Consider the following 24,562-nt stretch of genomic DNA (forward strand, 5'->3'; position numbering starts at 1 on the left):
GAGGCTGGTCAGCCGCCGGAGCCAGGCAGTCAGGGTGTGGGTTGGGGGCACCACAGAAAGCTGTGCTGTGGGTCTGGGATGGGGGACTTGCAGACCACTGTCCCTCACCTCTCTGAAGCAGATGAAGTAGCAAGGGACAAACAACTCTTAAAGCTATGGCCGATGTCACGCTGGGCAGTGCAGGAAGGTTTAGATTTAGGAAATTTTCTCATTTGAGAGCTCTTGGGCCCCGTATCCAGCCAATGATGGTTGCCATTCCTCAGAAATGATCTTGAAGACAGTGCCCCCACTGGGCAGCATTGTCTGATCCCGCCTTGGTGACATGTGGAGAGCTGCGTGTCACTGGGCTGGGGGTAGGGTCGAGTCGACAGTTATTGCTTTGTGGCATGCAGACTGAGCCCTCTACAGCCCTCCAGGGCATGGCCTGTTCCCTGGGGCCACAGCAGAAAGGGATGGTCCCATGTTAGTCAAGGTGAGCTTGGAAAGAGGGGTATGTGAATTGCGGTTTGTCCAAAAACCGCGCACATGCTCAACACTCTTGTGCTGGCTAAAGAAGACTTGCTGTGAATTTTGGAGGTCAGTTCCTGCTCTCCCCCTATCTTCCGTAATTTCACACATTGCGTTTGGTTAAATTCCCAATGCTGCTCACAGGTCCAAAGGATGGGTGAAACCGTGCTTGCTGGGCTCCAGGTGTCGGCTGCGTGGCTGGTGCCAAAACCCTGAAGGCCCAGATAAGATGCTCAAATCCTCAAGTGGCTCGGCAGGTAACCTGGTGTAGACAAAAGCAGGAAGTGGTTGTAGTCCACCAGGTATTTGGGGTCTTGCAGTCACACCTTGAGTATAAGCACTGTATATTTCCCCCTTGAACTTTTTTAAGCCCCTCTGTTCTATGATCTCTTGGTTTTGGAGAGAAATCAAGGCAGTTAGTGACTTTCTTGAACAAAACTGCTTTCCCTATGTGCCAATCTGGGAGCAAATAGTAACATCTGGCCCTATGAGTGACTTTTCACTTGCACCCAAAGCAAGGAAGCAGCATGCAAAGGCCACTGGGGGCTGGTGTGGTGGTCAGGTGAGTTGCCCCTTGAGTTGTAGGAGTGGCTCATGAGCAGGAGGCCCCAGGCTTAGGAAGGGAGCGGGAAAGGCAGAGAGCAAAGTGAGGATGGAGGGAGGTGTAGCTCAGCCCTCTAAGGGCTTGGCTGAGATGCTATGGTCTCTATTCCCGTCTGACAGTTTCTGTCTGATAATAGCCAACTTCCCTGACAATTCTGAGTTCTCGCTTGTCTTGGTCACCTAACTCCAAAGGGCTGTGAGCTAGGGTTTGGGGGGTGTGATTTTGGGTAGCAAGCGTCTATGTCCCAGTGGGTTCTGATTGCACTTGGAGTGGGATCTGGGGTCCTGGGTGGGGGAGGATGGCCAAGAACTTTGCCATCGATATCGGCATCGTTGTCATCCTACATCACCTGTCTGGCCTCCTGGCTCAGAGGTGCCAGGTGCAAGTTGGAGGTGCCGGGTGGAAGAAGGAGGATGTGAGGTAGATTGGTGGATGTGTAGGAGGGCGTTGGGAGCAGTATCATTGCTCCTGGAGGCTGGCTTCTGAAGAGGAGGATGGGAGAGTGAGCCGTGGGATTTGGTAATGAAATGGTGCAGTGTCCGTGGTACCTGAATGAAACACATTGTGAAAAATGAATGGATTACTATTTAAGCCCCTTGTAGAAAAATATATCCATCATGAAGCTGTTTCACATCTCACTTCTGAAATCTCCTTTAGTTCACAGGTTATTTGGTCAGCAGAAAAGAAGTGGGGGCCACACAAAGCCAACTCCAGGCTGCTTTCCTCAGTGAAGACTCAGCAGTTACAATTCCCTGGGGCAGCAGGCGGTTCTTGGCTTTATTTGGGCTGGAGTGCTGTCCTCCAGGGCACTTACCTGGATCTGGGAGGCTGAGATGGGGGCGGGGGCGGGATTGCAGGGACTGAGCTTCTGTCTCCTGTGATGCTATCTCTAGGTCACAGAATATGAAGGTTGGTATGAGTGTGGCCCCAGCCTAGACTTTACAGGGCTCTTCCAGCTACTTCTGGGGGCTTGGGGAAAGTAGCAGGACCCTCAAATGACTTGAAGCCTTAAAAAAAGGGGCCTGGGCCAGCACCAGGCAGGGCTCGCAGGCTCAGTGTTACTGGGGCTGCGATGATGGCATCTGCCTCACTCTGTGTGTGGTTCACAACCAAGCTTACTTGCACAGAAAGTCCATGCAGGCGTCTAGAAGCAGACAAATCTCTCTTCCCACCATCAATCTGTGGGTGGCTGCGTGGGCTTTTGGACTGAGAACCTCCATGTGGGGTGTTGCTCACTTGGGCAGAAGGAGAATGAGGGCCTCCAGTTCAAATCTTTAATGTTACCGTAGGTGTCGATTACTTCTGTTAGTCTGAAAAAAAATCTACTTTGAATTTTTGTGAAATGAATTTTATTTCAAAATCCAGTAATTTTGAAATAGTTCATCACGTAAGTGGCTATGGGGGTGATTCTTTTGGTAAAACGAATACTCCTTTAATGTGAAATATTAGTAGATAGCCAATAATTTGTGTTCATCAGAAGGATCGCTGGCTGTTGTGATGACATCGTACCCCAGTGGCTTTCAAACTGTGTTCCACGAGCCTCTGCTGGGGTTAATGTGTGGGAGAAAGGGGCGGGTGGAGTCCTAGCCAGCCCTTCAGTCGGTTGCACTGCTGAAAAAACATTGACTTTCCTTTGTGAATTTGCAAATTTCACAGTTTTCAGGGCTGTGATTCCCCTCTCCTATTTAATTGTGTCTGAAATGCTGGCAGCAAGACCTGAACTGGCCATCTCCAGCTTTGCAACTTCACAGGTACGACGAGAGGCAGAGAAGCTTTCCAGACACACTTAGAAGTGGAAGGAATTGTGGAAAAGGAACAGGTGCCGCTGAAGTCACTCCCAGTTGAAAAGGCCAGTTGGGACTGGATTGGTCTTTTACTCAGCAGTCCTGCAGTCCAGAGGGGCCAGTGTTCTGGCCTGGCAGTTGGTGGACTCTCTTCATGTAGGCTCAGAGACTTTCTTTTTCTTCCAGGGGCTGCCACAATTCAGATGTTTTCCAAAGGAAGAAGCTCACGAAAGTTGGAGAATTTCAGGGATAGAAGTGGGACTTTGGAAGAAAATGTGTCAAGACATTGAGGCAGGAATTAAAAAAAAGGTGAGATGTGTTTTCCATCCATCCCAGTTATTGTGAAACTAAATATTAGACTTTTGAGGTCAGTTTCTTCAACCTATACCTACATATTGTATCTTAAAAAAAAATCTATGAATGTATTTGTCTAGGCACACCCTGGGAGTTGTTGGGGACAAGAGTTTGGTGGACTGAGATGCATGAAACACACTAGAGGATTGGCCAATGTCGGGAACTCTGTGGCGGGCAGGTGGGTTGGGCAGTTAGGTGGGAGTGAGAAGCTCTGTTTCCAGTGAGGCAAGGTCTGTGTCTTCCTTTCTCTGAAAGGGGCCATTCCTCAGCAGCCCAAGAAACTCATGGCCATGTTGGCAGGTGAAGACATCTAACCTAACGTGTCTGTGATGGGACCACCTCTTCCAACTTCAGGTGGCTTGAAAAATGACCCTTCAAGCCAGAAGGCATACAAATGCGATTTGACCACTGATGTGCACGAGAAGGAAAGGGGTGTTTTGAGAGCCCAAGGGGACCTCTTCCTTGCTGAGATTCTCTGATATGGGCTCTCTTCACGGGGCTGCTGGGTTGTACTTCTTTGATGCCCAGTGGAGAGCTTACCACAGCCTGAGACATTTGGGAATAATGCAGCAGTGCCAGCCCGTATCCTTGTGTATTACTGGGGAGAGAGGGACCTAAGTGTAAGAAACACTTACTGAAATGTGCTGTCTGTGCTATGATGATGCAGGGACTGGGGTGGCCAGAGCTGAGTGCGAGGGCCACAGGGAGAAGAGAAATGGGGTTTTAAAAGGGATAGCCTAAGGAACCCGCCTGAACCCCACTTGTATCCTTTGGGTTTCTGCATTGAGCCTGGAGGCCACTGTTCTGCAGGCCGCACACACCTTTCCAGGCAAGCCTGGTCTGCCCTGAATCTGGGGTACTGGGCTGGCTAATAAATGTCCCCCTTCAGTAGTGAAAAGCAGGCACGCAGGGTTTGTCTTGGTCTCTTGGGGTCCCAACCCAGAACGGAGCCTTTACCAATTTGGTGGCCTGATCTGCACTTGGGGGTGCCCCTGGTGCAGAGGAGCACGATCGCTTGGTGGCCATTGTCTTCTTTCTGGATGTGGGGTGGTGACTCTCAGAGCCATGGCCTAAGGCAGGGAGGAATATAGCTGGACCTCGGAGAGCATCTTTCTGCTTACTAGCATTTGAGATTATAAAAAATTATTTTTTAATCAAAAATTCCAAAATAAAGTGAGTGATTTCCCCATCCCCCAAGATGCAATAAGTCTTGTTGGCTCTCCCTCAGGCTTACAAGAAGTCAAATGGAAAGAAAAGCAAGAAGCAACTGCGAAGGAGAAAATGAGGTCCAGAGCGAGGGCGATGTGGCTCTCACGCCAGGAGGGAGAGCCCTGCTCCGGGGAGCCTGTGTCTTCAGGCCACATCAGGGTGAAGTCTGGCCGGACCCTGGAGAATGACTAGGCGAAGGCAACCGACAGAAGCATCCGCCTGGAAAGCAGGAGCTCCTGGTTCCATGGCGGCCCAGGTAACGTGGCGCGTAGCTGGGCGCAGAAATGATTCCTTTACACAGCAGCATATTCTCATCGTAGCTCAAGGCAGAAATCATACGTCCTAACGAAAAACGCCCATCTTGTTAGCAGCGCATACCTTATACTAGGAAACTTGCAAGGAGACCAGTGTTGAACCACAAAGCGAATACAGGTTTTTGCTTTTGTCTGTAAAAATGTACAGGGTGCCTGCTTGGGGCTGCGGTGTCAGTACCAGGCGGCGCTGGTGGCTGCTTCATACCTCGCCCACCCACACCACTGTGGTCCCTCCCTTTACTCCCGCCACCTCACACCGCGGCGCGTTTTGTCTCGCGTTGATGAGAAACAGTGACTCTCGGGCCGGCGTGAGGAGGTACTGCCCGAACAGCCCGCTGTCCCTCACAATCCTGCGGGGCCCGGCCCAGGCTCGGGCTGGCCCCACGGGCGCGGGCGGCTCCTTCAAGCCCTTCAGCATGCCCGTCTTCCCCGTGGACAGCTCCAGGAAGAGCAGGTCTGGCTCTGTCTCTAGCGTGGCATAGACGTAGTACTGGTCGCCCTGGGTGAAGGAGGGCTGGAAGGCCACGTCTGAGACGCCCTGGCTCACTTTCAGGTCATAGAGGGTCTGGATCTCCCCCCGCAGCGTGATCTCCTGCACGTGAAGCTGGGGGCTGTTGGAGGCGGCGCTGACTAGGAAGCGCCCATCGGGGGAAGTGTGTGGGGTGCCGGTAACGTGGCCGTTGGGGCCGACCACGGCGTCCGTGACACTGTCGAGCAGCAGCTGCGGGGCGGCTGGAGAGGAGCTGTGCTGTCGGCACTGGATGAAGAAGTAGCCGCCCAGGTGGGTGTGGGCCATGGCCTGCGGCAGGCAGCCGTGGCTCTGCAGCCCGATGGTCTTGAGGAGCATCAGTGTTTCCAGGTCGACTTTGTGGACTGCAGGGTCAGACCTGTTGAAGATGAAGCCGAACCTGGGAGGAGACGCAAACTGAGGTCAGAGGTCAGGAGGACTTTTTGGGTAGGGGATAGGTCATTTGTCTCAAACGATGGCATCCTTTCTCTTTTCCTTTATCATAACCCTTTGGTGACTAACAGCCTATGAATAAGATCTACCATTCTGCAGGAGATGGCTTCATAAGCGATTCATCTATGATCTCAAACCAAATGCAGCTGAGTTACAAAACGTTCCTGGATTTATGCTCTTGTAATATGCACGCATCTTTAGAAATGGTAAAGGAAGAGCATAATTGTGCCTCAGCAGCTTCTGCCTCGGGGATGCCTTTGATTCAGCTCCCCAGTGGCAGCTGGGAAGTGGCGGGCCTGTGGCTGGAGGGAAAGGACAAGAGGTGTCTGCCCTGACTCTGCCTGCTAGGAGGACAAGAGAGGTGAGTCTATATCTGAGGTGGTTTTTGGACTACCGGCTGGGTCAGAACTTGGGGATGCAGATGCAGGAGAACAAGGACAGATGTCCTATCCATGCTCCCTTACCCTTGGAGACGAACGTGGGTAAGGGTTGAGGGCAGCCTCTTCCCTGGCCACGTTGATGATGCTGGTCGCAGGAAGCCCCTTTGGGCTGGGGCTAAGGACAGCTTTTACCTTTACAGCCAGATGGCCTGGCCCTGCTGCGGTGCCCTGCTAGCTGCAGAGCCTGGGGCAAGCTGCTTGCCTCTTCAAGCCCCTGCTAATATAAAGAGGGTAGTTCCTTCCCAGGGCTGCTGGGAGGATTAAATCTAAGAGGGAGTTTTAGTGGAAGAGGTCAGTAGGTGGAAGCTGCCATATCTGGACTTCGTGAAATTCCTCTTTGGAGGCTGGTTATGAGCTGCAGAAGGGCCTGATTCCAGGCAGGACTTCCCTCTGATTGTGAGAGCCTCTGCCTAAACCCCTCACTTGCAGAGGCCTTTGGGTGCTGTGTACACCTACAGGAGCAGAGAAAAATCTCTTCCACAATTTTCTCTTGAATAACAAGCTGTGCCTCAGAGTAGGGAAAATGCCCACTTTACAGCATCTTTAAAGCATCCTTAAAGAGCTAGAGCATGGAAAGAGCAGGAAAGAAAACCCCATGCTTGTAAGAAACTGTAATGTAAAAGTCACACAGGCTCTGCAGAGCCTGAGTTTGCATGACTCCTGGCTGAATTCAGCTTCTTTGAGGGCTTTTACCATTTACAACCATTTTAGAGGCTCTGTCCCAGGTATTCTCTGCAGTGAGGTAGGGAGGTCATAAAGTGGTTACTTTCTCCCTTGGCCAAAGATGAATGGGAAAGCCCTATTTTTACAAGTCCAGCTTCAGCTTGCAAAAATGAGTCATTTCTCCCTGGAAAAAGGTGCTTGATGCCAGAGTAAAGGAAGGCATAAACACTGCCACAAGGCATTTGGGTCTTGATGACTTTATAGAAGGGCACGCTCAGTCTTCTGGCAGTGGTGCCTTGACAGAAAATGTCAGGGGTTCTCTGAAATGAATAGGGAAGGGGAGTGGCCAGGCTGGGATGAGGCTTGCAGTCGAGGCCAAGGCTGGTATTATTAAGCTGTTCTTTTGGATGGTGGCAAACCAGACACCGAGGAAGCCTTGTTTCCTTGCAGGCCCCTGCATGGCTGCTCTGGGGACTCCTAGAGGAACCACAGGTTGTGGTTAGCAGAGAATGAGGCCAAATGGGGCACTGAAAGGAGACCCAGCTTTGCATTTAGTCTGACTCTGCCAGTTCCTGGCTGTGTGACTTTGGCCAGTGTCTTAACTTCTCTGGGCCTAAATTTCCTCATCTATAAAACAGATTCGAGACCGCCTCTACTAGTTTCTTGCGTCTAGCAAGAAGAGGGTACTCAATTAACCACAGATGTTTCCCTCTTTCCTCTGCTGTCCTCACCCAAGTGTGAGACTTCCTGACCTCACTGGGCCCCTGAGGGCATTAGGAGCTGGGTGCCTTCCTTAACTTTAACAATTAAGGACTGGGGATGGGGCCATTTCTCTGTCCATTCCTGATGGGTTCCAAAGCCAGCCCAGGAGGAGTGGGGGAGAAAGAGAAAGGAGCAGGGCCACCCCGGGCGAAGCTGCCCTGTGCAGGGCTGAGCCGGGGCACGGAGTAGGTTAGGGCATTGTGGGCCAGTCTCACCTGACGTGGTTGATGATGAGGTTTGTCGGAGGAATGAAGAAATCGTCCACTCCTGCAAAGGGCGTGCGGATGAGGTGCTGACCCTGACCGGTGCTGGCCTCTGTGATCACCTGCAACACAGAGCGGAAGTCCTTGTGAGGGCCCATCCCAGCGGGGCTTGGAAACCTGCAGACACATGCACGCTCGGGTGGAGACCCCAGCAGACAGGCTGCTTGAGAGAGAGATGATGGGCAAGTCACCGTCTTGGGTGGGGGGCGGGCCAGGAGCAGAGCGGGAGCGGCTTGGGAATGGCGTAGGCAGGGACCCATCCTTCCAGGGAGGGGAAGTGGGGAGACAGGAGTGAATGCCTGAATCGCTCCCTCCTGCTCGGTCAGGCCTGCCCCTGACTGACTGTGGTGCATGTTGTCAGCCACCGTGATGTGACAGCAGAGTGAGGACCTGGAGGGGCTGTGTTGGGGCTTCTGAGGGAGGGTCCTCGGAACCTAAGCATCTCTGCTCAGAGACAGCCTCCTCCACGACAGGGAGTCCCACCTTCTCAACACCTAGGCCACCCTGGGAAAGGCGGCGAGGTTGTAAATAATGAAAATGCTAAACGCTGGAATCGTTGACTGGCTCTGTATTCTCCCTTGATGCCAGGCACCTGGGCTGGTTTGTTGAGAGTCTCTGTCATATGCGCCTCACAGAGGCGCTCTCTGAGAACTGACTCCATAATTTATTAGAGAAAGCAGGCATCCGGTCAGAGGTGCTGGCCATGTCATTTATTTTATTTTTTATTTATATTATTTATTTATTTATTTAAACATCCTTATTGGAGTATAATTGCTTTACAATGTTGTGTTACTTTCTGCTGTACAACAAAGTGAATCAGCTATATGCATACATATATCCCCATATCCCCTCCGTCTTGCGTCTCCCTCCTACCCTCCCTATCCCACCCCTCTAGGTGGTCACAAAGCACCGAGCTGATCTCCCTGTGCTATGTGGCTGCTTCCCACTAGCTATCTATTTTACGTTTGGTAGTGCATATATGTCCATGCCACTCTCTCACTTTGTCCCAGCTTACCCTTCCCCCTCCCCGTGTCCTCAAGTCCATTCTCTACGTCTGCGTCTTTATTCCTGTCCTGACCCTAGGTTCTTCAGAACCATTTTTTTTTTTTTTTAGATTCCATATATATGTGTTAGCATACGGTATTTGTTTTTCTCTTTCTGAGTTACTTCACTCTGTACGACAGACTCTAGGTCCATCCACCTCACTGCAAATAACTCAATTTCGTTTCTTTTAATGGCTGAGTAATATTCCATTGTGTATATGTGCCACATCTTCTTTATCCATTCATCTGTCGATCGACACTTAGGTTGCTTCCATGTCCTGGCTATTGTAAATAGAGCTGCAATGAACACTGTGGTACATGACTCTTTTTGAATTATGGTTTTCTCAGGGTATATGCCCAGTAGTGGGATTGCTGGGTTGTATGGTAGTTCTATTTTTAGTTTGTTAAGGAACCTCCATACTGTTCTCCATAGTGGCTATATCAATTTACATTCCCACCAACAGTGCAAGAGGGTTTCCTTTTCTCCACACCCTCTCCAGCATTTATTGTTTGTACATTTTTTAATGATGGCCATTCTGACTGGTGTGAGGTGATACCTCATTGTGGTTTTGATTGGCATTTCTCTAATGATTAGTGATGTTGAACATTCTTTCATGTGTTTGTTGGCAATCTGTATATCTTCTTTGGAGAAATGTCTATTTAGGTCTTCTGCTCATTTTTGGATTGGGTTGTTTGTTTTTTTGATATTGAGCTGCATGAGCTGCTTGTAAATTTTGGAGATTAATCCTTTGTCAGTTGCTTCATTTGCAAATATTTTCTCCCATTCTGAGGGTTGTCTTTTCATCTTGTTTATGGTTTCCTTTGTTGTGCAAAAGCTTTGAAGTTTCATTAGGTCCCATTTGTTTATTTTTGTTTTTCTTTCCATTTCTCTAGAAGGTGGGTCATAAAGGATCTTGCTGTCATTTATGTCATAGAGTGTTCTGCCTGTTTTCCTCTAGGAGTTTTATAGTGTCTTGGCCATTTCATTTAAATGCCTGTGATTAGGATGCTGGGGAGGGTTCCAGTTTCACAAAGGCGACTTGCTGTGAGAAGTGAAGAATTAGTCCCTGTGTTTTGTACAAATTGGTAGTTTGACAGAGCATGCTGCCTCTGTTCCCCTGGAGGTACCACTTTCTCCCCTGCGTGCTTGGCAGGAAGCGACTTGAGCCATTCCTTGGTGTGTGTCCCTGCTGTGTCTGTATCAGGGAAGGGCACGGTGGCAGCACAGAACAGAGCCAAGTGATGTTTGGGGTTAGACAGGACGAGAGCATGGTTTGGAGGCCCTGCCAGAAAGCACCCCCGTGGTCAGGCTGGGCTTTTATCCATCAGCTACTGAGGCCTTGGGCACAGGCAGGCTGGAGACACTGAGCCAGCCATCCTGTGTCCTCTTGCTTTCTGCATGTGCTCTTCAGCCTCCAAGTTCCAGGTAATTGCCCAGAAGGGTGGCAGACCTGCAGCCAGATGAGGGGCTTGGCCAGCTTGTGGGCAGTTTTGGCTGGAGGACCCCAAGGACAAGCCCAGACCCTCTTAGCAGGACAGGAGGCAGATGCCAGACCCTGACCAGGGAGGGGAGACACTTCCTGATCTTCATGTTGTGGCCATTTATACAGGAGGAAGGATTCAGATTTTTGCAGCCTGAGGCTGAGGACAGTTTGTGATGGGGCTTTGTGACTCACATGGCCTCGAGCTCTGGATGCTTTTGCCTTTTAAGAGTGGGACTGCCTTCTGCCTCTTACTTTAATGACAAGACAAACAGCACCTGCACTGCTTCTCGGGCAGGTTTGAGGCTTTAGTTTTTTGGATCATGCTTCCCTTGAGGGGTCAGCAGGCAGAATGCAGGATTAGAATGATGAGAGCTGTGATTTTCAGTCTTGGGGCAGCTCTAAAGTTAGGTTATTTTCCTGTGATTTAAAAACAAAAAGCCAAATGACACTTCCATGGCAAGTCCATGGGAAAAGCTTAGAACTAGGCATTAAGAAAATATCAATATTAGGAAACTGGATCTTAGAGAGTCCAGGTGAAAATGCCAGAGAATTCCAAGAAGCCATGCAATCATTGCTTGATATAAGGTCTGTCATTTTAGCTTATAATAGAGATGGAAAATTATAGGCTGTCAGCAGTCAGTGTCATTCATGCATCACCACCCTGACACCCTATATTCAGAGGTTACTTCATCAAAACCCGGTGTCATGGGCCACCGAACTGATATGGGCTAGTCAGCCTCATTTCTCCAATGAGTCATGAATTCCTTCTTGGCCTGTGTCCCAGCGCATGGCTGGGCACATTTGTGACCAAAAGATAATTGTTGAGCCTCTCAAATATCCTGGCTCTAGGGGCTTGGTTCAGGAGATGCACATAGTTGGCTGGGTATCAGGAGATGTAAGTTAGTAGTGAGTGTGGGGTAGGGAAGTCTGAGCATCTGCTTCCGAGGAGTGGACAAAACCAGATGAGAGGTGACAGCTGGAGACGGGCAGGGTGCAAGATATCGAGTGGGATGGGGAGAGAGGCAGCTGAAAGCTGGGAGTGGGTGGGCGAGAGCATGATGGGCAGGATTCGAGACGGTGCCAAAGGTTCTAACACTGGCTCCTGGGGCAGGGCCTTGGTGGAATAAGCCTCATTTATAGAACCACCTTCATTTAGTCATAGCAAAGCTTGTTTAACCAATTCCTTAGTGTTGGATATTTAGAAACATTAAGATGGTATTTTCAATGTTTTGCAAATATAAACATTGCAGTAACACACAATGTTGTAGCTAAATCTTTGTGCCCATCCCTGATCGTCACCTTTGGATAAGTTCTGAGAGGTCAAGTTGCTGGATTGAAAGCAATGTTCTGAGGCTTTTGGTTCACATTTCCAAATTGCTCACCATAAAGCCTCTGCCCACTGACATTTCCAGGAGCAGTTTCTGCAAGCAGTGGTTTCCTGAACCCTAGTCCACAGAGATGAAGGTAGGTTTATTCAATTTATTTCATTTTCTTGTCATAGTGAATTTCTAAGACTTTCCAATTATGGTGATGGTGGGCATAATGGTCTAATTCCTGCTATTAATTAAAATGCTTTTAGTGTTTTGTCATTTAGGCAAAATTTCCTCTTGGTTTCTTGGAAATAGTCTTCATTATGTTTATGTCTTCTATTCCTATTTTTAGTTTTTTTAAAAAAATTAAGAATGTCTGCTGTATTTAGTTAAATGCCTTTCCAGCATTTACTGAAAATATTATAGCTTTTTTTCTGTTTTGTGTTATGAGTAATGTTGACTGATTTCCTGAGAGTGAACCATTACTACATCCCAGGAGTTTGTTCCCTGCTCGAGCAGTTAGATGCATTGTTGGACTCTATTTTTAATACCATGTTTAGAACTTTGCTTCTGTATTCATAAGTGAGATTAGTTGATAGTTTTATTTTTTTTTGAATTTTTGAATTTTATTTTATTCATTTTTTATACAGCAGGTTCTTATTATCTATTTTATACATATTAGTGTATACATTGTCAATCCCAATCTCCCAATTCATCCCACACCCCCACACCCCCCAGCAGCTTTCTCCCCTTGGTATCCATACGTTTGTTCTCTACATCTGTGTCTCTGTTTCTGCCCTGCAAACCGGTTCATCTGTACCATTTTTCTAGGTTCCACATATATGCGTTAATATACGATATTTGTTTTTCTCTTTCTGACTTACTTCACTCTGTATGACAGTCTCTAGATCCAACCACGTCTCTACAAATGACCCAATTTCGTTCCTTTTTATGGCTGAGTAATATTCCATTGTATATATGTACCACATCTTCTTTATCCACTTGTCTGTTGATGGGCATTTAGGTTGTTTCCATGACCTGGCTACTGTAAATAGTGCTGCAATGAACATTGGGGTGCATGTGTCTTTTTGAATTATGGTTTTCTCTGGGTATATGCCCAGTAGTGGGATTGCTGGGTCATATGGTAGTTCTATTTGTAGTTTTTTAAGGAACCTCCATACTGTTCTCCATAGTGGCTGTATCAATTTACATCCCCACCAACAGAGCAAGACGGTTCCCTTTTCTCCACACCCTCGCCAGCATCTGTTGTTTGTAGATTTTCTGATGATGCCCATTCTAACTGGTGATAGTTTTATTTTTTAATACTAAGGAGTTGCACATTTTTTTCCATATGGTCTGGGATAGTTCAAATGATATTAAAATGATCTACATTTGAAAGGTTTGATAAAACTTGGCTGTACATTTTTCTATGGTAGATCTTTGATCTTTAAAAAACCTCTTCTCTGGTAATTGTTCTATTTCAAGTTTTCCTTTTCTTAGGTCAGTTTTTTTTCCTCAATTTTTTTTTTATTGAAGTATAGTTGTTTTACAATGTTGTGTTAATTTCTGCTGTACAGCAAAGTGACTCAGTTATACATATATATTTTTAAATTTATATAAATATTACAAAACTATTATATCTTTTCCATTATGGTTCATCCCAGGACATTGAATATACTTCCCTGTGCTATACAGTGGGACCTTGTTGTCCATCCATTCTATATGTAATAGTTTGCATCTGCTCACCCCAAACTCCCAGTCCATCCCTCCCCCACACCCGTCCCCCTTGGCAACCACAAGTCTGTTCTCTATGTCTGTGAGTGAGTCTGTTTCTGCTTGGTAGATAGATTCATTTGTGTCATATTTTAGATTTCATATATAAGTGCTATCATATGGTACTTGACTTTCTCTTTCTGACTAGGTCAGTTTGTTTTTTTTTCCTGCATTTTGCAAACAATCATCCATTTCTTCTAGGTCTTAAAATCTGCTGCCCCAGAGTTGCAGTGTAGTATTATTTTACAATTATTTTCATCCTCCTTTATCTGCAGTAATATGTCTTTTCTCATTTTGTTTATATTCTTTTTTATCAGGTTTGTGAAGGATTTATTGGTTTTTGTTTGTCCTTTTTTTATTTCTACTAATTTTAGTCTTTTAAATAATTCCTTCCTGCCAGTTACTTTGTTCTTTTTCTTAATACAAATACTCTCTGCAGGCTTTTAAGACACAGATATTCCTTGTGTACAGCTTTCTCTGTATCCTGTAGGTTTTGATGAGAAGTAGTCTTTTTCATTGCTTTTGAGACAGTTTGTAATTTCTCCTTTTAATTTCCTCTTTGATGCAGCAGTGATCTAGGAGTGTTTCCTTATTAGGTAGGTCACATTTTAATTGTTTCTAATTATCAGATAATGTAGCCTACAACACTGACTTTTACAAAATTTGCTAAATTTTTATTTGTGTTTACTGACACGTATGTGGACATGTGAAAAATTTCTATTTGGCAGAGGAAAGGTTTTCTATATATTTATTAAACCAAGTTCCTTATTCATATTATTCATTTTTCCCATGTCATTATTTTGTCTCTTTGGAATGTACAATTTAAGTGCATTGTAAATCAAGTTCTTGTATTTTTAATCACTCTTGTATTATGTATTTAGTTATGTTGTTTGCTATCTGTTGGCTGTCTGTCTTCACATAATGCTTCTCCTTCTGCTGTTTAGTGCTTTTAACCTTAAATTTGACCTTGTCTGATATTCCACTCATACATCTTTTTGTCCACCTACCATCACAATTTCCACCCCTTTCAATTCAACCTTTTATTATCACTTTATGGGTTTCCTGTAAACAAGTTACAGCTAGTTTTCTCTCCCTCCCTTCCAAACCCAATCTCTTCATCTCTGCTTTTAATAGGAGAAACCAGTTTGTCACACTTGGAATAATTAGACAGTTAACTATCTCAACTATTAATTTCAAAGAACATTCTCTATATCCTCTCTTATCCCTGTAAGATGACATTTTTGAGTATTTTTACTCTCCTCCACTCCCTACCCTTACTTTTACAGAAATAACTTATCATCTTTAGTTAGAGCCTGGTATCAGAATTTCTCTTTCAGTCCATTTCTTCTAATTCAAATGCCCTTATTTAGCACTTATTAATACATTTCCAGGTAGTCTCTCCTCATCCATCTTATTTTAGTTTTGGACCTTCCTCTCTAGGTTCCTTACTTAGGCCTGTTTCCTCTTTATCTTTCGCCATCTCGATGTCTCTGATCTGGTTCACCTACTGTTCTTCTGGTATCTTTCATGATCTGCTCTCTGAATTCTTGAATATCCTTAGGTCTTTCTTTTGTCCTGACAGGTAAATGATACCTTGGATATCAGCCCTTTTATCTTAATAGCATGTAGATATGATGCCACCGTCTTCCAGCAGCTGTTGCAGGTGAGAAGTCCAGTGCCAACCTAATTGTTCTTTTACAGGTGACTTTTCTTTCTGCCTTGAAGCTTGTAATATTTTTCCTTTATTCTTGGAAGTCCAGAGTTTTACCAAGAGCAGAGATGTGTTATTTCTCATCAAGTTAGCCTAGAACTTACAGATCCCTTTTAATCTACATAATTTACTTTTTCAACTTACTTGGAAATTTTCTTCCAAATTTATTTAATGTTTGTTTGACTCCATTCCAACTATTACCTTTTCTCTTTCTAAACTTCTTTTGACTTTGAAACATCTTTTGAGACTTCATATCTCAATCTTGTATTCTGTGATTTGAGGATTTTTCTTTATCTTTCAGGCTACTGTTTTGAGTCTCAGTAGAAACCATGCATTTTCAACATCTATCTACTGCAGTTTTAAATTAGGAAATCATTTTTTGTTAAATTTTAGTTTTAGAAAAATATTTTTTGGTGGCCCCTCCCCTTGAATTTCCTTACATGCTTTCTTAGAGCTGCCAGAGGAGCCAGTTTTCTGGGCTTATACTCTGTTCTAAGTGACCTTTATTCTGGCTCCCAGGTCCTCTAATGAATTGTTATTATTTGTCATCAGCTCACTGGGGCCCAGGATGTGTTGATGGTGTTCACTGAGGGACAATAGTCTTGTTTTGTAGGAGGTGAAGTAGTGTCCTTCCCCTGGCCCAGCAGCACAGAGGTAGGTAAGGCAGGTGGCCAGTCCCCAGGAGGAAGCTTCTGTAGACTGGGTATCCCTGGCCTCTTACCAGTCTTGGGAACAGTGTGACCTTGGCTCCATCCGCAGCCCTTCTCAGCTGGGGTTCTGAGAGAGAAAAAACCCCTAATATCCCGAGGAATCCACTGTATGCGGTGAATTCTCTTCTGTGCATCTAGAATGGGTCTATGCACCATCATTGGGAGAATCGAGGGACCGGGCATTCAAATCACCTTTTGTAGGGCTTAATCCTCTCACGTACCCCCGATAAGAAAGGCTGAGCCGGACACACTCAACATAGGGTTGGTGATGACCTTCCCCGACTGGTGGAGGAAGGGATCCCACAGATGTCCTGGTCCCAAGCTCTTCCCAAGAGGCAGTACAATGCAGTGGCTGAATGTATGGGCTGCAGGGCTGAATGTAGGCCTAGGTTGGACCAGGGGCCAGTTATTGAAACTTCCTGTGCCTGGAACACCGTGAGCACTCAGTAATGTGCTTCCATTTATGAACATAATTGCTGCTGCTGCTTTTCCTTCTCCTTCCTTATCATCTGGTACCTGCTTTGACAGTGTTCTCCAGCCCATGCAGCCCAAGGTAAAGAAAGCCCTGGCTCCCTTCTCACTGCTTGAAGTCCAGAGGTTCATTTCTGCTTGGCCCCAGGAGCCCCTAGCTCAGAAGAGGCAAGTGTTTTGGGGCTGGGCTGGGTGGGGCCCAAGAGACACATTCTGGTTGTCATGACATTAGAATCTTATCCATCATCAGTGTTACTGTCTTTAATAGCAGGCCTGGCGGAAGATACCGTTCATTGCCTATAAGGGGCATTATCCTGAGGATGTTTCCTACTCTCTCCTTAGCCTTCATGGACATACTTTGGATAAATGTGATTAGCCACCTAGGGAAGCAGGAGACATTTATTAGCTAGGGAGAGAGCCCTTTCCTGCAGGTGGGTGTTGTCTTCCATGTACTCAACATACCTGGAGGCTTGGTTGGGACTTATGCACGTTCCCCCAGCTCAGGACCCACACTTGGTCATGTGATTTGTCATAGGACAACTTAGCCGGCAGAGGGTCGACACCTATGGACTTGAAAAAAAATAGCGACAAGTTGGTCATTGTTGTAGAAGCTGATTCATTTCTAGGCCACTCTTGGGTGAGTGGAAAGCCAGCCTAGCAGCCTTGACAATGAGCCAGTTTGGGAACCCAGGGTAGAAACATCCCTTCTGGTTTGTCTTCAGAGGCATAAAATTGGTTGTCAGTAATGTTCTTCCTTTTAAAAATTTCTTGCAGGGACTTCCCTGGTGGCACAGTGGTTAAGAATCTGCCTGCCAGTGCAGGGGACATGGGTTCGAGCCCTGGTCCGGGAAGATCCCACATGCTGTACAGCAGCTAAGCCCATGTGCCACAACTACTGAGCCCACGCGCCTAGAGCCCATGCTCCGCAACAAGAGAAGCCACTGCAATGAGAAGCCTGCGCACTGCAAGGAAGAGTAGGCCCTGCTCGCCGCAACTAGAGAAAGCCTGCATGCAGCAACGAAGACCCAACACAGCCAAAAAGTAAATAAAAAATTTATTTAAAAAAAAATTCTTGGGCTTCCCTGGTGGCACAGTGGTTGAGAGTCCGCCTGCCGATGCAGGGGACGCAGGTTCGTGCCCTGGTCCGGAAGGATCCCACGTGCCACAGAGTGGCTGTGCCTGTGAGCCATGGCTGCTGGGCCTGTGTGGCCGGAGCCTGTGCTCCGCAGCGGGAGAGGCCGCAGCAGTGAGAGGCCCGCGTACCACCAAAAAAAAAAAAAAAAAAAAAAAATTCTTGCATATCTTACTTAAAGGGTACCCAGACCATCTTGGTAAAAGCCTAAACACAGAGTTTTTTGTTTTTTTTTTCAGTTTTCCACTCAAGAATCAGCTTCAGGACCCTCCCATCACTTCTCCTGTAAGCCTTTGGGGCCTCTTGAACCCTCAGCATCCTTCTCTAGCTCTTCTTCCTGGGTCATCTGAGACTGACTTTGAACTCATCCATTATCACCTGTCTGTCTCTTAACTTCGTGCAGACTCTATCTGGTACATCATTCACCTGGAGCCTCTGGGACTCAGACTGTAGCATCAGGCAGAGTCTTTTTCTACTGCTGTAACTGAAACTCTGCTCTTTTCTGAGGACAGAGCTTCCCCAGTGGCCCTGTCAAATGGTGACTTTTCTACTTCTCAGAATGTAGTTTTATAAGTTCCAAAACTCTGTTTTGATAAGAAGTTCCAAAACTCTGTTTTGTTATGCCACTGTGACCCCTGCTCTTTTTGGCATTGGCCAAAGTTCTAGTCACTCCCTTTGTTCACTAAAGATGCTCTGTTTTCTCTGTCACTCCCTGAGTCCCCAACTTTGGTGCCTTCATTCAAAGCCCTGCTTTCTCACTTCCTTCTTGGTTTCAGTGATCTTTACCTCTTCCCCACTGCAGCCACCATAACTTAAACCTTGTCAACAAATTTCTGAAATTTCAGTCCACCATATTCTAGCCTTTCTGATCTTGGGGGAAAACCATCTTTGCTCCCACTGGTTAAAACTTCTCTAAAGAAATGTCTATGGAGTCCCTGAAACCACTTCCTCTTAACTGTTTGTCTTCACCACTCCACTGAACTGCTCTAGAGCTTCATGTCAAATTCAGAGATCACTGTGTGATCCTCCTATAACTTGACATTTCACCAAGATTCCACATGGTTAACCATTCCCTTCTGGAAACATTTTCTTCACTCAGCTTCCCATCTCCCTGGCTTCTCTTCCTCATCCTGACTTCTAAATGGTGGCATGTCCCCCGTCTGTCTTCATCTTTGACCTTGTCTCTGTCTATATCCTTTCCCTGGGTGAGCTCATTCAATACCTGTCTTCAAATAACCCATTATACTCTGATGACTGACTTTAGAATTCATTCCTCTGTCGATGACCACAACTTTAAACAAATCTGAACTCTTGATTTTGCCTATCCCTGCTGAAATATATTTCTTCTCCAGTCATCAGCATCTTTGAAGTCTCTTTATACTTTCTTGCTCTAATTAAAACTTCCTCTGCCCTGAAGCCTCAAGTAGAGGCTGTTTCTATTTTCCTACACTTCACATACCCCAGGTCCTTTGTTCATGCCTCCAGCTACTCTTCCTTGATCCTCTCATCCTGGCTGCTTCCCTTCATTTACCAAAGGCTTTATGATCTGGCACTGTCTTCCTCTACCCAGAGCTGCTTTTCTCACCAGTAATGATACCATCCTGACACTATCTCTAGTTTCTTACTCTTTTAAAAACCCTCTTGATTACACATTCTCCTCCAGGTATCCCATTTGTCTGCCCTCTTCACAAACTTCCCCAAAGTTTAGACTGCAGGCATTATCTCTCCTTTCTGCTTAACTTTCTCTAATCATTTTTCATATTCTCATTCTGACTGAGGTGGTACGGAGTAGGAGACTGAAAACCTAAACCAAAAATCTCTTACGTTCAGAACAGAGCTTTCCACAGTCTCAATATGCTAAGGAGCAAAGACATGGAAGGGAAAAGGTCCTGAAGAACACACAAGGCTCTCAGTTTAAAGACCTGAAGGGCTACCTACTAGGAGTGAATCAGAGACTGACTAAGCCTTATGAAAGCTGCAACTCAGCCTTGATTCAACTTGATTAAAGTGATTCATTCTATACTCTCTCTCTTCCTAGCAGAGAAAAGGGTAAACCCTCTTCAGTGGATGACAGCCATTTAAAGTCTCTACAGTGTAATATGGAATTACTAGGCATTCCAAGATACAGCTTATATAACTGAAAGCAACATAAAAAAGACAACAGAAACAGACTCACAGGTGATCCATAAAAAAATAATTTAAAAATTGTGTATATAAAAGGAATGAAGCAGAAATTCTAAAAGTGAAAAAATGCAACACCTGAAATTAAGATCTCAATAAATAGGTTTTGTTATATATACCTTAGACACAGTGGAATATAGGATTATTGAACTGAAAGACAAGTTGATAGCATATGCCCAAACCGAACCACAAGAGATAAAAAGGATGGAAAATAAGCGTGAAAGAGATGTGTGGGACACAATGGAAAGGTCTAACTTTTTTTCTCTCAGAGTTCCCAAGGAAGAGGTGAGAGAGAATGAGGCAGCGGAATATTTGAAGAAATAATGGTTGAGAATTTTCCAGTCTGATTAAAGATATTAATCTACACATTTAAGAACCTCTGAAAACCCCAAATCAGAATAAATACAAAGAACACTATACCTGGGCACGTAAAACTGCTAAAGACCGAAGAGAAAATCTAGAAAGTAGCCAGAGAGACATTATCTTCAAAAGAGAGACAATAAGACTGACAGTTGACCTATTAACAAAAACAATGGAAGATAATGAAACGGCATCTTAAAATGCAGAAAGAATTTAACTGCCAGTGTAGCACTCTATATCCAGTGCAAATATCCTTTACAAATAAAGGGCAAATTTTCAAACAAACGAAAACTACGAGCATCTGTTGCCAGCAGACCTGCACTAAAAGAACTATTAAAGAAACTTGTTCAGTCACAATGAAAATGATCCCAGACAGAACTATGTACTTCAGGAAAGAATAAAGAGCAATGGAAAAGGTAAATATGTGGGTGAATGTAAATGACTATCAGCTGTACAAAATAATAATAATAGCCATGTCTTGTGGGGTTAAATTACATGTAGAATTAAAATTCATTCCCACAATAGTGCCAAAGGCAGGAGGAAGGTTAAAGGAGTCAAAGTGTTCTAAGGTTCTATCATTATTGGGCAAGTGAAGCAATAATTTGTATGAGACTGTATTGAGGCAAGCATGCATGTTGTAATCTCTATGGTGGTAATAATAACAACAATGATAAAAGAATGCATGGACAACAAGCTAACAGAGGGAGAAATAGAACAAAAATGTTTGACTAATCCAAAAGAAAGCTAAAAGAAGAAAAAAGCAACATAAAGAGGTAGGTCAAATGAAAAAACAGTAAGATGATAGACATAACCATATAATTACACCAAAAATACATGGATCAAATAATCCAAGTAAAAGATCAAGATTATTAAACTAGATAAAAGCCAAAATCCAAATACATGTGGCTTTATAAGAGATCACTTTTTAAATATATGAGATAGAAAGATTGAAAGTGAAAGAATGGAAAAATTATACCATGGTAACACTAATCAAAATAAATCTGATTTAGCTATATTAATATTAGACAGAATGGACTTTCAGGCAAGAAGCTTTGCCAGAGATAAAGAGGGATATTTTGTAAGAAGAAAGAAGTCTTCCCCCCCAGGAAGATACTATAATTTTAAAGCAAAAATGGATGGAACTTGATAAATCTACAATCACAGTGGGAGACTTCAACATGCCTCTCAGCAGGTGGTAGACTAAGTAGACAAAAAAATCACTTAGACTATCTGAACAATACAATAAACCAACTTGACATAATTGACATATATGTAAAATCTACCTAAAACATTAGAATACACATTCTTTTAAAGTGCACATGGAACATTTATGAAAGTTGATAAGCTGAGTTATAAAGCAAGCTTCAATAAATTTCAAAGGATTGAAATTATTCAGAGTACTTTCTCTGGCCAGGGAAATCAATAACAAAAAGATAGCTGGAAAGTCTCCTATCATGTTTTTCAGGAGAAACCACAACCACAACCCTGGTTTTTATACAACTTTCTCCCAACAGTGATCCTGCACCTGGGCAGCTGAGCATTCCTGGGAAAAAAAGATACAACCCTCCTCACTGGTCTGACTTTACATTTGCACCCCTCATCCTTAAGTGGGCCTTCACTATTGCCCTGCAGTCCTATCTCATTTCCCTGGTCAGTTCAATCTCACATCCAACTTTTACCTCTTTCCTTAGACCTCCAGCCTTGGTGATAATTTTCCTTCTTATTTCACTGAGGAAATAAAGGCAACCAGAAGAGAAGGTCATCCAGCTATCACCAATTGTATCACCTATTTGCACCTGTGCCCGAATACTTTCTATTTCTTCCTGTTATGATGAAAGAATGTGCTTTTATCTTAGGCTAGCATATCTACTTGTATGATCTGGATTCCACTGACTACTGCCTACTTCGATGATGCAGAAGAAAGGGAAGAACTGTGGGAGAAGTTTTTCCCCTTAGCATACAAATGCTGTAATATCACCTATTCTAAAAGTTTCTTCAGCATCCTCTTCCAGCTACTGCCTCATTTGTCTACCTTTTCTCATATTTATAGCAAAACCCCTGAAAATAGCTGTCTATATTCACCATCTCTACTCCCTCTGATTCTAACTTGAATCCACCCCCTCAGGCTTGCATTCAGCCATTATAGTCCTATCTGTTCCCGCCAAGGTGATCCATGTGGTACCAAATCCAATGGTTAGTTCTCAGTCTTCATAACATACAAATGCTTTCAGCAACCTTTGACACCACTGGCCACTAACTCTCCCTTAAAAAGCTCTTTTCTTGGCTTGTGGAACACCACCCTCTCCTCATTTTCTTCCTGCCTTTCAGGCTACTCCTTCTTGGTCTCCTTTGTTGGCTTCCTGTCTCATTCCTGATCTTTAAGTGTTGGAATACTTCAAGGCTCCAACCTTGACCTCTTTTCTATCTGTACTTCACTCCATGATTTCCTCCAGTTAACTGGATTTAACACAGTTCACATGGGGATGATGCCCACATTCATATCTCCAGCCTAGACCTCTCCTTTGACTCCAGACCTATTTATCCAATGGCATATGTATATATATATAAAATGGCAGCTCAAGCTTAACAAATCTAAAGCTGAATTACTAATTTTCCCCTGTATCTGCTTCATGACCTGTATCCCCTGCCTTTCTCAAAGCCTCTATCAGAGTGTATTAGCTTCCTATTGCAGCAGTAACATTGCCACAAAATGGTGGCTTAAAACAACACAAACTTATTCTCTTACAGTTCTGAAGGACAGAAGTCCAAAATTAATCTCACTGGCAGAATAAATATGTATGCAAGGTAGTGCTCCCTCTAGAGGTTCAAAGAATAAATATGTATGCAAGGTAGTGCTCCCTCTAGAGGATCTAAGGGAGAATGCATTTCCTTGCTTTTTCCAGCCTCTAGAGCTGCATTCCTTGGCTTATGGCCTCTCCCTCCAATCTTCAAAGCCAGCAGTGTAGCAAACCTGTTTTAGTCCTTAAACTGCCTCCTCCTTCTATGTTGTCACATTTTTTCCTGCCTCCCTCTTATGAGGATACTTGTGCTTGCAGTTAGGGCTCGCCCAGATAATCCACGATAACTCCCCATTTAAAAATCCTGAATTTGAACAAAAATGCTTACAATTTGCATGGAAACTCAAAAGACCCCAAATAGGCAAAGCAATCTTGAGAAAGAAAAACAGAGCTGAAGGCATCAGACTCCCTGACTTCAGACTATACTAAAAAGCTACAGTCATCAAAACAGTATGGTATTGGCACAAAACTAGAAGTATAGATCAATGGAACAGGATAGAAAGTCCAGAGATAAACCCACACACCTATGGCCACCTAATCTATGAGAAAGGAGGCAAGAATATACAATGGAGAAAAGACAGTCTCTTCAGAAGTGGTGCTAGGAAAACTGGACAGCTACATGTAAAAGAATGAAATTAGAACATTCTCTAACACCATACACAAAAATAAACTCAGAATGGATTAAAGACCTAAATGTAAGGCCAGACACTAAAACTGTCAGAGGAAAACATAGGCAGAACGCTTTTTGCAATAAACTGCAGCAAGACCTTTTTTGATCCACCTCTGAGTAATGAAAATAAAAAGAAACAAATGGGACCTAATGAAACTCTAAAGCTTTTGCACAGCAAAGGAAACCATAAACAAAATGAAAAGACAACCCACAGAATGGAAGAAAATATTTGCAAACAAAGCGACTGACAAGGAATCAATCTCCAAAATATACAAACAGCTCATGCAGCTCAACATCAGACAAACAAACAACCCAATCAAAAACGGGGCAGAAGACCTAAATAGACATTTCTCCAAAGAAGACATACAGGTGGCCAAAAAGCATGTGAAAAGCTGCTCAACATCACTAATTATTAGAGAAGTGCAAATCAAAAGTACAATGAGGTTATCACCTCCCACCAGTCAGAATGGCCATCATCAAAAATTCTACCAACAATATATGCTGGAGAGGGTGTGGCAAAAAGGGAGCCCTCCTACACTGTTGGTAGGAATGTAAATTGGTACAGCCATTATGGAGAACAGTATGGAGTTTCCTTAAAAAACTAAAAACAGAGTTACCATATGATCCAGCAATCCCACTCCTGAGCATATATCTGGAGAAAACCATAATTTGAAAAGATCCATGCACCCTAATGTTCATTGTAGCATTATTTACTATAGCCAAGACATGGAAGCAGCCTAAATGTCCATCCAAAGAGGAGTAGAAAAAGAAGATGTGACACACACACACATACACACACACACACACACACTGGAATATTACTCAGCCATAAAAAAGAATGAAATAATGCCATCTGAAGCAACATGAATGGACCTAGAGATTCTCATACTGAGTGAAGTCAGTCAGACAGAAAGACAAATATCATACGATATCACTTACATGTGGAATCTAAAAAAATGATACAAATGAACTTATTACAAAATAGAAATAGAGTCACAGATGTAGAAAACAAACTTATGGTTACCGGGGGGAAAGAGTTGGGGAGGGATAAATTGGGA

At 44.5% G+C, this 24,562-nt stretch overlaps 1 protein-coding gene across 1 annotated transcript in view; it reads right to left on the bottom strand.

The window, feature by feature from the left end:
• Positions 1-2,421: 2,421 nt before the first annotated feature.
• The window catches only part of FSTL4 (follistatin like 4), a 441,369-nt gene continuing 419,228 nt past the window's right edge, over positions 2,422-24,562 (bottom strand). The window contains exons 14-16 of the mRNA XM_060146246.1: positions 16,826-16,933; positions 7,814-7,923; positions 2,422-5,680 (exon numbers count right to left, since the gene is read on the bottom strand). Coding sequence (XP_060002229.1) covers positions 4,972-5,680; positions 7,814-7,923; positions 16,826-16,933 — 927 coding nt within the window. The 3' untranslated portion in view covers positions 2,422-4,971. The remainder of the gene's footprint in view (positions 5,681-7,813; positions 7,924-16,825; positions 16,934-24,562) is intronic.

This window comes from Lagenorhynchus albirostris, chromosome 3 (genome assembly GCF_949774975.1).
Source record: "Lagenorhynchus albirostris chromosome 3, mLagAlb1.1, whole genome shotgun sequence".
NCBI classification, from domain to species: domain Eukaryota; kingdom Metazoa; phylum Chordata; class Mammalia; order Artiodactyla; family Delphinidae; genus Lagenorhynchus; species Lagenorhynchus albirostris.